Here is a 17,148-nt window from a genome sequence, read left to right as displayed (position 1 = left end):
TGCAACGGTCTCATATTGCTTTGGCTCCTCCAGTAAAAACTGCATTTGGGCCTTTGAGTGTAACAGTTGTTTCAGCAGCTTTTAGATAATGGCACTTTGGTACTCTGAAGCCATGTTTAATGGTTTAACTGTAGTGATGACACAGGCTGTTAAAGAGCCGCAGGTGCCTCTACCTGGCAGGCTGCCATTCGGGCTATTAGCCCACAATCCAATGATCTCTGTTTGGGGAGTAGTTGTCCTTTTCACAACTGCAGCTCGACTTGTGTTCCACTTAGTCACTGATTGCTCAGTGATATTGTGTGTTTACAGATGATGAATTCCCATAACTGGGCGGTTGCACTTGTGATTTCGAGCTGTCACACTGGATGAGCTGAGCGAAGCGCAGCTGCTCAGGCCTGAGGGAGAGTCGAGTGGGAGCACATGCTGCTAATTTAGATGGAGGCATAACGGTTGCAGTGCAGATTATTATATTTTTGGCATGAGAGATGTAGGTCAGGTTATCATCCTGTTGCCAATTGCCTGGAAGAGACGGGTAAATCAACAGGAAATACACCAGCTGTCAATTAATTGTCACTTTGACACCACTGTCATCTGTTGAGTCAGCACTTTGGATATATGTGCACATCGCAGATATTTGTTTCATCAGATTGCTATTTCTTTTTTCTGACACTGGGAGTTAGTAATGTCGCTGAGTTCCAACCTTTGGTCAAAATAGGCTGTGATTACATAAGTTTGACCTGTTTTTAGGTAATGAATGGCTCATGAAAGAATAATAACTATAAATGCTATTCGTTTTTCCGGTAAGCTCGGTCTGTCAGGTGCATGCAACATTTATGACAGGTTTTAATGACAGTGTTGGTCAGTCTGTCTGATTAAAAGTGCTTTTTTGCAGCAAAGAAAAAGCAAATGAAATGAGACAAACAGATGGAGATTTTTATCTTATTAGAAACAAACCAGATATTGACAAAGTTTACCTTTGGATAAATAATCTGCAGTTGAAAAAGAAGATAAATCACAATATGTGTTAATGCAAAACTCAGCACAAATTGCAATAATGGTGCCTCAGGAGTGAAGAATCGTGATAATATGATATAATGGAGTCTCTGGAGGTTCCTGCTGATAGTAAAAAGGCTTGGCATTATTATTTTTACATTTAGATCCTCCGTTTCTTTTTGCCTTCATTCTGATTGATGCCAAGTCTCGACACCACAGCTGTGACATACTTAGGGGAGAAATCATTGTGAAAACAACACACCAATATCTGAAAGGCTCAGAGAATTAAAAAAAAAATGAATATCAGTTTTTATTCCATATTTCACATATGCACGATTCTAGTCTTTAACAGCAGAAGGTGTTATTGAATTAATAACTAGCTATCGATTAGAAAAGAATCTCTCAGGACTGCTAAGAAACTGATATCACACACATAAAAGATGCACATGTATAAGCACCCATACAGACACATTTGTTTCAGGGCGAGAATTCACAGACTCTCTGCCTCCCTGTTTCATGTTAGTCACTGTAGCTTCTTTCCAATTCAGTCGATAGGCTTCCATTAAGAGGGGGTAGGCTATCAGAGCAAACTGTGACCTCCTCTCGCCCCCTTGGAGCCCACTGGCCTGTGATGTCCGTATCAATATGAATTTCATCCCTTTGCACCCATCAGCAGCAATTTCCAATGTCCATTAGTCTCAAGTATCTGTTTCCTCCAACTTGTATTATTGATTTCAGAGTGTCTTTTGTTCAGAGCATGTACTCGCATCTTTATGACAGGGACAGCTTCATACACTGGTAGACTCTGTCACTCGGACATCATATTTTCTTTATATTCTACTTACTAAATGATTTCATAACCACTCTCTCTATCTCTCTGGTGCTTTTGTTTTGGTCACTGCTTGTGGATCCTGTTCAGCAGTAATCTGATCCTGGGTCAGGCTGACAGGCTAGACCAGTGCCCTTAAAGGTCAAGGCTTTTCATCTCAGAGGTCACAAAGGCATGACCTGTTGTCATACACAGACGGATATCACAGCAAAAAAGAAGGACAATATGGCCTCATGTCTCAGGAGACATGTTTTCCTTTTTAAATACTTACCAACATCTGTTAATTAAAAAGTGTAATGCTGGTTTGGTCCATGAGTATCTGTCCTACTGAGAGAAGACAAAGTAGATGTGGTATTATACAGTTTTATTGGGGGGGGGGGGAATAATCTCTGGCTCTCCATTAAATAACCTGCTCTTCTGATATTTAGAGCTCATACTGGAGAGAATGAGTGAGCCCCCCTGTGTACTCCTTAGAATCAGGTGTTTCTATCAAGGAGATCAGAGATTAGAAGTTCAGGTGATGAAAGGAAAGTCTGGTTGGTGTGAATTTTTATTCCAGCAACCTTCACAGGACCTTAGAAAATGAGCTGTAGAGGTACGTAAAGTTACGCAGGTTACAGAAATGCATTTCACGATCAGCAGTACTTCATTGCAGCACATGGCAAGCATGCAAAAGACCACCTGGATGCTCAAAATATCCCCATTTATCCCGATTATAAAGCACGGTGGAGGAAGCATCAGACTCGTGTTTCTTTACAACCATTAAGGAATAAAAAACTGTTATTCCGTTTTTACCAGTTTTTACACAGTAAAACAGTGGAAAATGTGTCTTTTTTTCCTCTTTCAGGAACAATACTTGATTAAAATTTTGACTTGGGGGTTTTGCTTTTTTAAATACTTTTCTGAGTTTCAAAATAAAATAACCTACCGTTCTTTCAGGTTAAGATTTTGCATTCAGTATGATACATTTTAAATCTTACCAATCTTCTGAAATCTCTCAGAAATCTGTGAGATTTTAGCAGTTTCTTTAAGCAGTTCCCAAACAGATAAGCACATCCAATATCTAACAATAGTTTACAAAACTATCTTGGGTTACTTTTATCAACAGTCTTTATTGTCTTTTAAGTACTCAGGAGAAAAAGGCAACTTTTACCGATGAAGACTGTGAGGTACAATAAAAAGCTCTAGAGCAGCTCTGCAGAAGCTATTTAAAATCCTGAAGTTACAGAAAAAATAATTCCTTAGAAAAAATATGTGCAGATGACTCACTGGTAACATCAACCGTGCCAAATATGACGCAGAGTAAAATGTAAAATGTTCAGAATCATTTAAAACAAATGACACTATCAGTAGTTTCACATGTAGCAACAGATGTTTCGGGACATTGATCTTAAATCAAAGCAACAAACGTAAATACAAATGTAGGTTGCTCTACAACGCCTTGACCTCCACTCCACTACCCCCCCCCTCCCCCCCACTGTGCGTCCAGCATTTCCAAAGTGTGAAGAGCATATGCCAACACTTGCTGGCTGCTCTCCACTGCTGTGACATATTTGCCACCAGAGGGGATCTTAAGATGCTCTTTGACACAGTATAGCAGTTCCTGACAGAGAGAGAGAGAGAGAGAGAGAGAGAAAGAGAGAGAGAGAGAGAGAGATATGACCTTTGGCTTTATTTATGTCGTTGGCACTCGCGCGAGACCTTTTCATCAGATACGGTCATTGTAATCCCTCAGCCCCCATTCAATTTACAGAGGCACTCTGTCACTGCAGACCACTAAAGTCGACGAAATTAATGGATCAATAAGCCCTCTGAAAGCCTGGAGGAGGATTCGGATCCCACAGGTCGCTATCAAATTACAAGTCATAATGAATGGGATGTTGTTTATGTTGTAATGTGCAACGTCACTGAGTCCTTTGAACAAACCACTCTCTGAGGAAGATCATACGTGCACTTTATAATTGTTGTTCTTGCCCTTGTGAACAACCTGCGAGCCAAAACCGCTTTGTTAACTGTAAATTTTATAGTTTTTACATTGCATATGAAATATGATGAAATAAGGTACCTGGTGCATTCGGTTTTACATCAAAAGGTCCTGGCCAAGTTTCCATGAGAAGCTGGTGAACTTGATAAAAAAAAAATCCTGTCTTTATTAGATTATAACTGATATATAAAAATGGATCATATCCATTTTTGTTCCTTTTACATGTAAATATGATGGCTTTCAATGATCTGGTGCTTATTTGTTTTGTGTGTGTTTTAACATTTGTTACTCAAGTTTTCAAAATAAAGATTTGATTGATTTAATTTGATAGATAAATATAATTACTGGTAACAATGTCTTCAATAGCACATTAAGAGGCATATTATAGGATCACATTGTACATGTTGTGCACAGTAACATCACCACAGCTCTATACCATTTATAAAAGCACTGAGAGTGGAAGTACTCGGTGAAGTACTCTCCTGGATAGACAGGTACTGGTATAGAGGAGAAGTCAAACCTGAAACAAAGAAATCTCAGTGTTTTTTCCAGAAAATCTCATATTTTCAAACTGTTGCAACATCTTCCTCCCACACACCAGGTTTCTTGAATGAAATTCTTAGCTTGAATCACTGCCAATATCTACAGAGGAGGTCAGAAGAAAAGTACAACAGTGAGTGTCTACATGCATCTGTAAAACATGATGTTGACTAATAGAATGGTAGAATGGTGGCACTCCATTTTATCCATTGTTGGTCTACATCTGTTGCTGCTCGGACGTAGCATGCTCATACGTCATTGTTTAGTAATGGTTTAGAAACACAGCAACGCAGCGTGCTTACGGGAAAGTAACAGTAATCTAATTACATTTTTTTCAATAGTAATCCCTTATTTTGCTCATTACTTGAATAAAGTAATGGGATTACAGTAAATCATTACTTTTAACACATTACTGCCCATCTCTGCTCATACCAAATATTGACTTTCAAGCTTATTAGAATTGTGCAAAAGTCTGTTTTTGCCTTATATACTGTATTTCCATGTTACGGTATATCACTGCACCTATTTATATCTTATCTTACTACACTGATCATAGCCTTTGTATATGTATACATGTGTATGTGCCCTGTGTCCTCCTTAACAGGTTGGCCAGTCTTTTTGCACATACACACATACATAATTATGTTTTTGAAAAACATTTATTATAAATCTCAACTCTTTTGGATTTTCAGATTCACTATCCCCTCTGCAAATGCAATGTTACTTTTTCCATCTTCATTTGTTCCATGTGTCACGAACAACACATGTACGCACATGTTGAAGTGCACAAAGTTGTGCCTGATCATCACTGCCTCCAGCTTTGATTGACTGTGAAACATGGATGCTGACATTGGTCAGGAGGCTTAAAACAATATCTAAGAAACTGAGCCCCAGTGAGTATTTTAGTACAACTGATTGCGGCACAAGATGAGAAGCCTCTCACCCAACAATCATAAGTGGTTATGCCCTTAAAATTGAAACAGGTTTGTTATATATTCACCTCTGTAGAGTTGCCATTAAAGGAAGCTGTAACTGTCAGCCTAAAGTCGACATTCAGGGGAACTACTGTTGTGTGAACTTGTTGCTTGAATTCTGCTGATTCTAATAGTATTTATTTATTTATTTTACAAATTAAACTCAGCTATCACAGTTAGTGGTTTCATCAGATCTAGTTTATCTTAAGGCAGCTTTAACATTATTAGTAGTCATTGTAAATCCCATCTGAGAATGCACAAAGAATGCTGACTGCAAGAGGCCTGTTTTTCAACACAGTGAGGCCACTGATGGCTCAATACCAGGCCTACAGTATCAAACAACTATTTGGGGCATTCGGGTCCAGTTACAAACAAGGACAATGTTAAATGTTTGAAATGGAAATTTCAATCAAAGTTGCCACTCTGTGTTAAAAAGATGAAACCAGATATGACATGCCGTCCTCTCTGAGAGCGGAAAAAGATGATGATCATTCAGCTAACACACACTGAAGAAAAGGATAGTGCTAATATGATCACAGTCTGTACAAACTTTGGTCGTCATCTACTCTTTCTGTGCTTTGGATGTGATTTAAAATGACTCTAACAAATGTAACAGGCTTGTTTAAAAGCAGCGCTGATGGTAAAATGAAGCCATAGCAGTCGGGTCACATCTCCAGATTTGCATGCTAGATGGCATGAGAGAAACTCCCACCACAATCATCCTCTGGAACCACATGATCACTTGCAATTCACGATCAAGGATTTCAAACAATAGCACTCGGCATTCATAGATTTAGCACAGAATTGAAACCATGTGCTGTGCGGGTTACTGATGGTCACACTGGAGAAATGTGCTGACAGCTCAAGAAGGCCTTGAGGTGCACATCAGCCGTGGGTAACTCTACCAAACTCGCAGCTCTGCTTCTTTATCGAAAAACAGTCTTTGTTGCCACTGTTGGCAGTTAGTCAATCACATGTATTAGAGTACCCGCCAATGCTCGCCAGTCATTGGTAGCTCTTAAGTGTGTGCATATGGAGTCTTAACTTTGTCATTCTTTGTGATCACTTTGAGATTTGAGTGGGGGTTTTTTTTCCACTTCTGACAGACGAGGCTGTGGGGTTTCGTCTCAGGGCTCAGGGCAGACTGCGTGCAGCCGGTGGGGTCATTTGAACCTTGTGGTTGCAGAGCAGAGTGCTGAGACACAAAGAGCCAACACTGCGCTCACAAGTGTCCGACAGTGGGAGAGTCAGGAAGTCTGGCGACTGTAAACCCCACCCGATCCCCCCACCACCGACACCACCACCCACACACCCATCTCTCAGATACGCACGGAGACACGCCAAGCAGGCACTTCTGCATAAACAAGTCTGTGCTACCATGCTTATGAGGACATTTGTGCCTTTCACTAATTTTTAACCATAGCAGCCACATATTTCACCTCCAAATTTACACTCATCTAAAGCAGTGGTCACACCTGCACACAATCTGTCATTCAAGCGGAGTCAAAACCGTTAATCCACCACTGAAAAACAGACACAACGATAAGAAATACAAAACTATTATTATTATTATACGAAAACAATTGAGTTAAATAAGCCTTTGTTTTGATTTAATCACTTAAGAAGCACACAGAAAGTAATGTTTTCCATCATATGTGAAAATGTACCTTTGATTTATGTTGGATTTTTCAACCGAGACACTAGACATATAATTAAAATTATGGAATATCTCATCTAAAGTTTAGCACTGCACAGTTGTGCATTTGCTGTTGAAACTCTGAGCTTTTTGATTCAAACTAAACTTGGTGAACACTTAGCTTTCTGTTGAGCTAATCTACAAACTCTATAGACTCATTTCTAAACACACGAGTAACACCATCTATATTCCCTCATTTTAGGGCTAACACTTGGTTTGACATACAGTAAAGTGAAGCCGTGGGTGGAATATCACCACGTTTAATTTTAATTGTGTGATTCATTTAAAAGTAAAGGTGTCTATCAATCTGTTTAAAAAAAAAATACACTCTGACGTGAGGTTTAATATTGCATAAAAAATTTAGAAAGCTTTGAGTTTTTGTGAGGTTTTTTTTGCCCTTTTTAACTTTTAAAGGGGAATTCTTCCATGTTTAAAATCTCTTCTTTATTTCATTAGCATAAAAGCTTACTGTATACTGACTGCACTGCCATATAATTGCATATATCCTTAATTATTCAGATTATGTGATCTCTGTAAAAGTTGCCTGAGATATATTATTATATGTTATAAAATGTTCTTAATAGCTGGTTAGATGCTAAATTAAATCCAACTGTGTGGAATTTGAGAAGCATTTTTTCACTGTCACTTCTAAATATGTTAAGAATTTAAATTATAAAGGAAATTGTAAAATTGCAGTGTAGTGAATGCATTTTACACAAGCATCATTTACTTTAGTTTAAATACACAAAGGTGCATTTGGGTACTTTAACTTGACATCAGAGCAACAATTATGAGCTACAGTACAACTCAACATACACAGTAATCGTAGACAGGAATTTAGCAGAGAAAACAGCAGATTTGCAGGCAGACTAAAAGGGTGAATGAACAGGTTAACAGCGATGGGGCCTTGAATGGCTGTGACAGGGAGAAAGCAGCAAGAGGCTCCATCTCTGAAGGGGGAAGTGACCCGGAAACGGTGAGTAAGTGCAGCTTGCTGGACCCTTTAGGAAAAATCTCTCTAGAAGCAGTGATGCAAGTCTACCTAAACACACATTTCTCTCACTGTTTATGCACAGATGCTTTGCTCTGCTGTACAGATAGTGGAGCCCCTGCTTGTCACTTATAAACCTCCCAAAAAAGTTAAGCAAATGCTCAAGACTTAAAAATAAATCTTTCTTTCTCCGTTGTAAAGAATAAAAAGAGCTTCTTTCTTGTTGAACTGTGTCTGTGGCGGTATTATGTGGCATTATAACACTGCGGATGCACTGGGAACATATCAGGGTGGCATCTTACTCCAGGCCACCTAAATCGTGGTGTGTTTGTTTTTTATGAAAGGATTTGGCCCAGATTAACTCGTGTGGTCTGAAAATATGTGTGTTGCTGCAGCAAGCTGGAAAATCGATCGGCAACAAGTGCTGCAGGGCATAACTGTGCAGGAGCCAAGTCTTAATAATCACTTTTTAGTCTTTTGATTTGCTCATTCACTTACAAACTTTCTCTTTTTTTTATTTTCCATGAAATACATAATTCATAAACTTACATCTTCTGTATGAGAAAAATCTTTAACTTTGTTACAAAATTAAGAAAACTTTATAAAACTCACAGATTTGGTCAAACTTGCCGTACGAATGGACTGTTCCTTATTCACACCTAACTGTACATCACTGTAGGTTCAACATAGATAGATAGATAGATAGATTCTAAGTAAACTTTTTAAGGTTTTTTTTTTAATAAACAACTCTTTGGTTTAATAAAAAATCCTGCAATTTTTACATGCTTACTTACGTTGTTTGCAATTGTTTTTTCTAATTCAGTGTTTTCATTTGATGGTAAATTAATTTCAGAATAATAAAACGAAAGAAAATAGGCTCAACACATAAGATATCTCTGTGAGCATTTTGAATATTCTCTTTTTGTTTCCTCTTTTTTTTCACATCTGTGCTGAAACTGAACAGAAAAAGTTGCTTATTCTTACCAGAAACAGGTCTTTACTCATCTCAGCGATTTGTAATATTTACTAATACTGTGTCTTATGCTGAAAGTGATTATTCAAATATGAATTTGATAATATTCATTCATCGCTTAACTTCAGAACTTACAAAATCTGCATTACAGCTATTACAGGCATTTATTTATTTATATTTGGTGTCAAACACTGTTCAACTTTGTCTCTGGAAAGTGCTTTCTAAATAAACTTCTCTTCCTTGGTTACTTTCTGTAGCATATCAGTCTAAATTAAGACAATTTATTTGAAGGTTGACAGGCTTCTACAACTTTAAATTTTCTTCTAACTAATAAATCATTCAATTTATATAAATATTTTTTATATATTTAGGATTTGGATTTTTCAATGGAGAGTTGTTACAGAGCTTTTAATTAAACACCAAGAAGTTGTCATCTGTTTAAACACATTTCTGAGAGACAAAATGAGCTTCCTGACAGCTCTGCGGTATAACAGGGGGAATGAACACACAAGAAGGCACTAACAGAGACTGTAAAGCTTCTGCAGATTTTAAAATACTTTTAGCAGCACGTCAACACAGAGGTGATAACTGGTGATCGTTATTCAGCTTATGGTCTCTGCTTTTAATATTAGGGATAGCAAAAGGAAACACTAACCAGCTAATTTACTTAATGAGCAAGAAAAACAGACGATTCTTTTCTCTCTTTTTTGTGGTACATTAGTTAATTCGGTTCAAAATGTATAATCATAAGTTGGTTTGACTACTAAATTTACAATTCGTTCACTGTAAAGCAAATAGTGTGCCCCGGATTTCTCAGCTCTCCGTTATTGAACTTTATTTTTCTCCCTGCAGTGATAAAGTCCTGACAATCTACTATAATCTTTAAATACGATCTAACGCTGAATAAATAATGCGAAACGACTCTTAAAGTGAAAGGAAAAGTAGGAGTATGAGTTAATAAATAAATAAAGGATTATTAAAAATGCAATCTGGGCGTGTTTTGGTGTTATCTGTTGGCTTTTTGTTGTTGTTTGTTTTGGGGTTTTTTTTGTTGCTGTTCCTGATACAAGTCAACACACATTTAAAACTGCAAATGTTACACGTTTTATTGCAAAATATGATCGTCGTAGAATAACCGTCTTCACAGTTTAACAGTCTTATAAAAGTGAAAACAAAAGATAAAAGTTGTTTTTTAAAAAAACTAAACAATGATAAGGCCATATAAATACAAACCAAGTGTTGCTCCACAGGAAAAACAATGAACACACACAAACAGAAAGTATTATTGCAGGGTAGTAAGGCTGATGCAGCATCAGGAGTTTAACGTATGGTACATTCTTTCAGATGACATTACTGCGCAAAGGAAAACTGCTCCGAGGATTTGAACGCATGCACAATTCAAGATGATAAACTCTGTATATAAAATTCAATAATAATAATAATAACAACAATAATAATAATAATAATAGTGATAAACCAAAAAGTGGCGCATGCACGTTGAATTAGTTGATATGTTGACAACTCATTTAAAAAAAAGTTGAAAATGAAAAAAGGATCAGACGTATCATGCAAAAAAAATTTGGGCTGACTGTAAGTCGGAGTGTCCACGCACCCAAGAGACAACTCAACAATCTGCATCAAAGAGGCCAAAGTATTTGCCAGTGTTAGAGAAGTAAATGTAAGGCGCGGCGTTTGCCGTCGGGTACACGACAGGGAACGGTATGGGTAACAAACATCCGCCCAGCACGCTGCTGTCTTTGTAAAAAGTTGGTAATTGCACGTTTTTTCCTGCCTCTGTAAAGTGATCGGCGGCCAGCGGGCCCTCCATGTCCGTGGACAGCTGTCTCTTGAGCTTGTTGCGGCGGTTCTGGAACCAGATTTTCACCTGGGTCTCCGTGAGCTGCAGGGAGCTCGCGAGGCACGCTCTCTCCGAGCTGCTCAGATAGCGCTTCATGTCAAAAGTCGCCTCGAGTTGAAATATCTGTCGCTTGGAGAAGATGGTGCGCGTTTTCTTCTTTACCATGGCTTTGGAGTCCACAGTCTGCTGCTGCTGTTGCTGGTGGTGGTGCTGCTGTGGCTCCTCAGCGCTGCACTCATTTTGCGGACAGGATCCAGCGGTGAGCGGCGGTGTGTTTCCCCCGCGCTGAACTCTGGGCTTCACTGTGAACGGAGCGACAAGATGTGCTTTGGTGCAGCGGTAAAGGCAAACGTAAAAACACCTGCGAACAAGCTGAGCAACATTCCAGTAAAGCAGACACAAACCGGCGTCCTGTAAGCGCTTCTGCATTTTCGCACTAATAATTTGAACTTTGAGCGTTTTTAAAAAATATATATATATATATTGATCTTTATCGTTGTGCTTCTAAACAGATTAATTAGCCTAAAATTTCCCTTTAATTCTATGAAATTTACAGATATGGTATTTGGGTATATCCGTCAGAGTTACCTGTCTCCTCTGTCCTTCGGACGTCCCACACATCCTCACATCGCTCCTTCAAAACATTCTTACATCCACCGTCTTTCTGCCCGTTTGAACAGTCCAAATCTCCACTTTCTTGCGGCCTCAGGTTGAGGATGTTGTCAATTGTGAAGGTCAAACAAGTGCTCCGACTGGGGGCATCCTCTTTGCTCATATTCCCCGGCATTTCATTTGCTCCTCCGAGAAACCCCAAACACCGACGTCTCTGGACGCTCCGAGCACCATTGCTCCTCGGCTGCCACTAGAGCACAGAGGAGCCGGTGCGCAGTAAATCAACGACCCGGAAGACTGCGGTTTAGCAGCTTTTGATTGGCGAGGTTGAGGGGGCAGATGAGGGCGGGATGCAGATTTACGTCTGGCTGCCATATTGGAGGTTTGTGCGCTTTCTTGCAGCCTGCTTTCCCAGGAAGTGTGCAAAAACTAAGAGTTTGGAAACCTTACCAGTTGTTTTATTTATTTATTATTTATGTATTTATTTATTTTAGATACTAAATACTTTTTAAAGTATCTCTGTAAAGAACATTAACATGTCATTTTGACAGCATTTTAACTACTGGCAGCATGAGAATTATGTAACCCGACAATGGGTTAAGGGGGCGCATAACATAGCCAAGTTTAACACAATAAGCTGTTCTAATCTCGCCTCCAACATTGCATATCTCAGCTTAACCTCATTGTTCTGTTTTATTTTCTTTGAAAATGTTACTCACACTATCAAAAACTATTCATCTCATGTGATGCCCTCTTTTCTTTCTTAATTGCCCCTTGGGCATATATAAGTTGGGTTTTTTTTACATTTTGAAATCCACATACAACCTAAATTCCAAATAAAGATGCCAAATAAACAGCTGATGGCCAAGAAACAGGAAAGAAACCACTAAACGCCTTGTGCATAAAATTTTATTCACATGTGAACATAGAAGTGTACAAAAACTCTGTATTAAAATCATCTTAAATTAACAACAAAAAACAAAAGTGTCAGTCAATCAGTGTTGCTAATAGCCTACCCCTGCTAACAGCTATCAAAAGTCACAATATCACAAACACCATACTGGCTTTTATTTCATAAATGAGCTACATTTTAGCACTCATAGGTCACGTGTGTGGGTTCAAATTTCAGAAAGAATTCAACAGTCTAAAGCCACGTGAGAAGATGAGTGTGATGGGAAACTCAGCAGTGCAAAGAAAAACTTTTTCTGTAGCATGTGAATATAAGTTGAAAGCATAAAGTATAGAAAAAAATATACAAAAATGAACTTTTGGTCCTGATTTTTGTCCTCAGATGATTTTTCTATGTGTAACCTGATTGTTTACAGTAATTTGTGTTTTCATTTCCAGATTTTTCTTATACATTTACAAATTAATGAATTCCCAAAGTATCTTTTTCTTTGTTTTAATTTTTTTTTACATCGCTTTACACGCCATAAACATATTGACTCTTCCAAGTACGTGGACCCCTATATTTTCCAGTGACAGAAATCATCGCAAAATAAAGCTTTAGTTGGAAACTGTGTGACTATGTGTGTGAAATGTCCTCAGTAAAGCACAAAGGAGGATGGTGGGCAGCTTGAATGGTCCAAAAATATCCATCACAATTTCCATATTTCTAGTAATACTAATTTATTCCTGGTAGTGCTAAATTTGGTACTAAATCTTTAAAAAATGACCTTTGCTTACAATAAACTGATAAAGGTTCTGCTAATGATGAGGAAGTTTAATGCTGAAAGTAGACATGGGCACCTTGATCTAAATGTACTTCCAGAAAACATCCAAAGGAAACATTTCAACAGAGGATGACAATGCTCAGTGCACTGCATGGATGAACTTTACTGAATATTCTAACATGAACATTTTGCAGCATCATTATTTGATTCATGTGAGTCACAGGTATACGAGATCTCTTCCACTCTTTAAGTCACACCAGCCCGGTCATCTGTGGCGTTATGAATGACACCGGATGGGTGAAGTGGCCAGACAGCGGATAGTTAACAGAGTTAGAGAAGCCAACTACTGGATGTGACACGTGGGGCAGGTTTGTCAGTGTCAGCGGGGTAGTGACGCTCTCGCGATACAACACGGGAACTCTAACCACCCTCTGGGCGGCGTACGGTGCAGTGGTGCTGCTGGCTTCTATATCTGCCGTGATCTGCCGTTTCCACTTGTTCCTGCGATTTTGGAACCAGATCTTTACTTGGGTCTCGGTGAGCTGCAGCGACGCAGCCAGCCCAGCTCGCTCCGAGCTGCTCAGGTAACGCTTCAGGTCGAAGGTGGACTCCAGCTGGAACACCTGGCTTCGGCTGAACACAGTGCGCGTCTTCTTCTTTCGCACCACTGTGATGTCACCTGAGGCCAAGAAGAAGCAGTGTCTTCATTTAAAAGTTTCTTAGCACACATCGCAACAGTAAACATTTTATGTATATTTCTAGTGTTGCATTTACAGACCATGTAGCTGTTAATTGATCAAATTCATGCTAACAAGTCTCCAGGTGAATATCTCCAAATAGGCAGTACTGCTATGTAATACAATGAACTATGCGGTGCTATTAAGCAATTTGCAATATTTAAGCTAATTTAATGTTCATATAGCATTTAGATATAAAGTTTAATATTTTTATTTTAACCCGTTATGTAATGTCTCCATTCAGTTACTAAATGTATCATCCTTTGCTTTTATCTAATTTCTACAACAAAATAAAAATCAAATCAAATAAAACATGTTGCCCTCTTCTGCTGTAACTGGCAGAGCAGGGTATGGCCCTCAGACCCAAGAAATGCTAACTGCACCCCTGCTCTCTAATGCGAACTTTTGAAAACTTGGGTCACTGCTGCTGTCAATGCACCTTATCGGAAAGAAAATGCACCTAACCAAGAAGCTCTGCAAATGCTGCTTTTTTAAAATCGAAAAAATAAAATTCCGCTTGAGTGAGTGTGTACTCGAACGGCGCATGCGTGCTTATAGCAGAGCACAAGACTATTTGGGGTTTTTGTGTGTCTTTTTAATGAATTACGTGTACTTTGAGCTCACCTGTGTCACAGCTGTCCCCTAGAGAGACGCAAGAGGAGCGCGTGTCTTCCTCTTCCTTCTCATCTGTCAGACCGTCGCCTTCCTTCTCGGCCGGTTTGTCATTCTCCTCCGCCTTTCCCGTTAAAGTTGGGGAATCCCGTTCGCTGTTTAGCACGGGGTATACGTGTTCGTGCGAGCGGCTGGTTTTGCAAAGAAGCCCTGCAAAGGATGTCGTGAAAAAAGAAAAAAAAAGTTACTTTAAATCATCCTACACACTGTCAGATTTGTGCACAGCGGGGAATTGCTCGCATTCATGCTGTCTGTCCTCTCCAAGATTATAAATACGCATCAGCTCTTCGCTGCGGGTCTATTTAAAGAACAAGAGGGAGATTGTTGTGAGATCGTTGTGTGGATGCCAAATGCTGTTGGCTTCTACACGGCTGATAATCGGAGAGTGAACCCTGACCATGCGTCATGTCCACTTTTGCCCCATTGAGACCCCAAAGCGAGATGCATAAATCATAAATGTTAGATGTGGGGGTTTGTGTGATGTTTGTTTATTAGTAATAAAATGAGTTATATATTTTAACCCGATTCTTGTAAGCGACAAACAAGGAACAAATCGTCGAAACAAAAACGAACATTTGTTATTTTCAGTAACCTTTTCGATGGGACGAAAAGGACGGTCAGGAGCAAACTCACTTCTCGAGCAGCCATTCGCTGTGTTTGCAAATGTTCCGCTCCCGTCCGACCTGTCAGTGTCGCTCAGACGTCTCGTTTTCAGACCCGGACACATCCCCGGGTCGTGACCAGTAAGTTTGAAGCTCGGAGTCTCCGCTCGCTCCTCGGCTGAAGAACGTCTTCCTGTAGTTCCCAGCAAATTCTCAATGTAAAAAGATGAACCTCTCGATGGAGGACCGGATTTCAGTCTCGGTGTTTTATCATCCAGCATGCTGACTTTATGACTCCGCCAGTTACAAAAAAAACACCCTTTTAAAATCCACCACACGTAAATTTTATACTGTCATTCCTGGGAAGGCGTCTTATCTCGGGCCAGACGAGTCTTCTGCGCGCAAACCATCCCGACGCAGTCCATGTGAGGACAGCCTGCTACAGTTACGAGAGATACACAAAGCAAATTCGTTTCGGGTTTGAGCTGAGGGCAAAAGGCGAAGAGGAATTACTCCAGGAAATACCCGGACACGGTCTCGTAGTTTGTATGCTCTCGTGTGGGCTGTGCGATAGTCTGCCTTGAGGGACCGCAGAGATGCTGTATTTAGGTCAATTAGGGAGCAAACCAAGGCAGAGATACGGTGTTGTCCTCAGGGCTGGAGATGGAGAAAGCTCCATGAAGAATGGCACAGTGCACAGTACCGCCTATTGGTTACTTTTGTCCATGCACACTTTATATTTACTATTCACAAAATAACTCTGTTACACTCAGGTTTCACTTTCTTGTCCATAATGACACAGGAAAGCAAACGTTTCCCACAGAAATGCTATTTTTATATTTCATTTCATTGGTTACTAACGTCCAGTTATTTGCCTTTAGATAAAACAGGGATAATAAACATAAATAAACCGTAGTAAAACATTTCTTTTTCTTCTTAAAATAGCAGAAAAACCCAAGACTAAGCATGATGTATAATGTATGGACACTGTTATAGGAGGAGTATGAATCATAATTGTATCATTGTGCGCTAATGCTAATAAAAAGCAGATGCTGCTGATGTGGCATTCATGGCAAATCAACAACGTGCGTCAGTGGGAAAAAAAAACTCTTACTGCGCTCAATTAACCGTGTACTTCAAGTGAAAAGTTTGGTTTATCTTAAATTAGATTGCTTGTTTAAATCAGTTCTCAGTAGGTTTGCGGGTCATTTCCCCTTTTAAAAATAAAAACAAAAGAAAAAAAACTGCTTTCCCCAAGACATCCTCATTCAAAACTTCAGCATCTATGGATACAAAAACGTTTGTCACAAAAAAAACCAAACAAAGCACCTACTGGACACAAGAAGCAGCCTGCTTTTTTGAAAATTAATTTTGTGTGTGTTGTAACACCAGTGAGATGTGTAACCTTATAAAGTGTTGCTGGCAAGTTAGAAAGTTGTAATGAGACAAAGTTTTACAAGCCCATCTTTTAACCTCAGCTAAACTAAGCTAACCTCAGCTTAAGGTAAGCACAGGAAACATCCAGTCTTCAAAATATGGGTATAATGTAAAATCAACGTTTCAATGTCAAACTCAGTGAACCTTAAAAACTGAAGCAAAGTAACAATAAGAAAAACTGATTTCTGTATTTCTCAGTGCAGTTTGATCTGAAGTATAACTTCAGAGAACAATTTACATTTTGTAAAAAAGTGACATATTCTGCTTGCACTGGGTTAGAGTTTTGGTTACATTTGGGGCATTACTGGTGATGACTTTGATTGGTGGGCAACTCATTTTCCCAATTGGTTACATGAAAAACTGGGACTGTTGTGGAGGGCTGCACCAATACACTTATAATGAGAACAAATTAGTATTGAGCAGAATTGAGTTCAGCTTATTCATGCGGCCCTTGACAACAGTCCCAGTTTCCTGCCTCAGAGGGTTAAAAGTCAGATCAGTGAGTAGCTTTATATCAAGTTCAATAACAAGAGAACTTCAAACATGGCAAAAATTAGGATAAGGCAGAAGTATTTGA

The 17,148-nt window shown here is 39.2% G+C and overlaps 2 protein-coding genes across 2 annotated transcripts; both read right to left on the bottom strand.

Annotated features, from left to right (window-relative positions):
* Positions 1-10,177: 10,177 nt before the first annotated feature.
* Positions 10,178-11,695, bottom strand: LOC102197720 (homeobox protein HMX3-A-like). The gene is made up of 2 exons (XM_005749754.1): positions 11,427-11,695; positions 10,178-11,140 (listed from the first exon to the last, which is right to left on the bottom strand). Exons 1-2 carry the CDS (start codon positions 11,623-11,625, stop codon positions 10,605-10,607), a joined length of 735 nt encoding a protein of 244 aa, XP_005749811.1. The 5' UTR covers positions 11,626-11,695; the 3' UTR covers positions 10,178-10,604.
* Positions 11,696-12,349: 654 nt separating this feature from the next.
* On the bottom strand, positions 12,350-15,784 carry LOC102197441 (homeobox protein HMX1). Its single transcript, XM_005749753.1, has 3 exons — positions 15,166-15,784; positions 14,485-14,682; positions 12,350-13,802 (listed from the first exon to the last, which is right to left on the bottom strand). Exons 1-3 carry the CDS (start codon positions 15,413-15,415, stop codon positions 13,375-13,377), a joined length of 876 nt encoding a protein of 291 aa, XP_005749810.1. The 5' UTR covers positions 15,416-15,784; the 3' UTR covers positions 12,350-13,374.
* Positions 15,785-17,148: the final 1,364 nt, after the last annotated feature.

The sequence above is a fragment of the Pundamilia nyererei genome, unplaced genomic scaffold (assembly GCF_000239375.1).
Source record: "Pundamilia nyererei isolate P.nyererei 1_Seehausen unplaced genomic scaffold, PunNye1.0 scaffold00254, whole genome shotgun sequence".
NCBI classification, from domain to species: domain Eukaryota; kingdom Metazoa; phylum Chordata; class Actinopteri; order Cichliformes; family Cichlidae; genus Pundamilia; species Pundamilia nyererei.
This window is presented reverse-complemented; position numbering and strand designations above follow the sequence as displayed.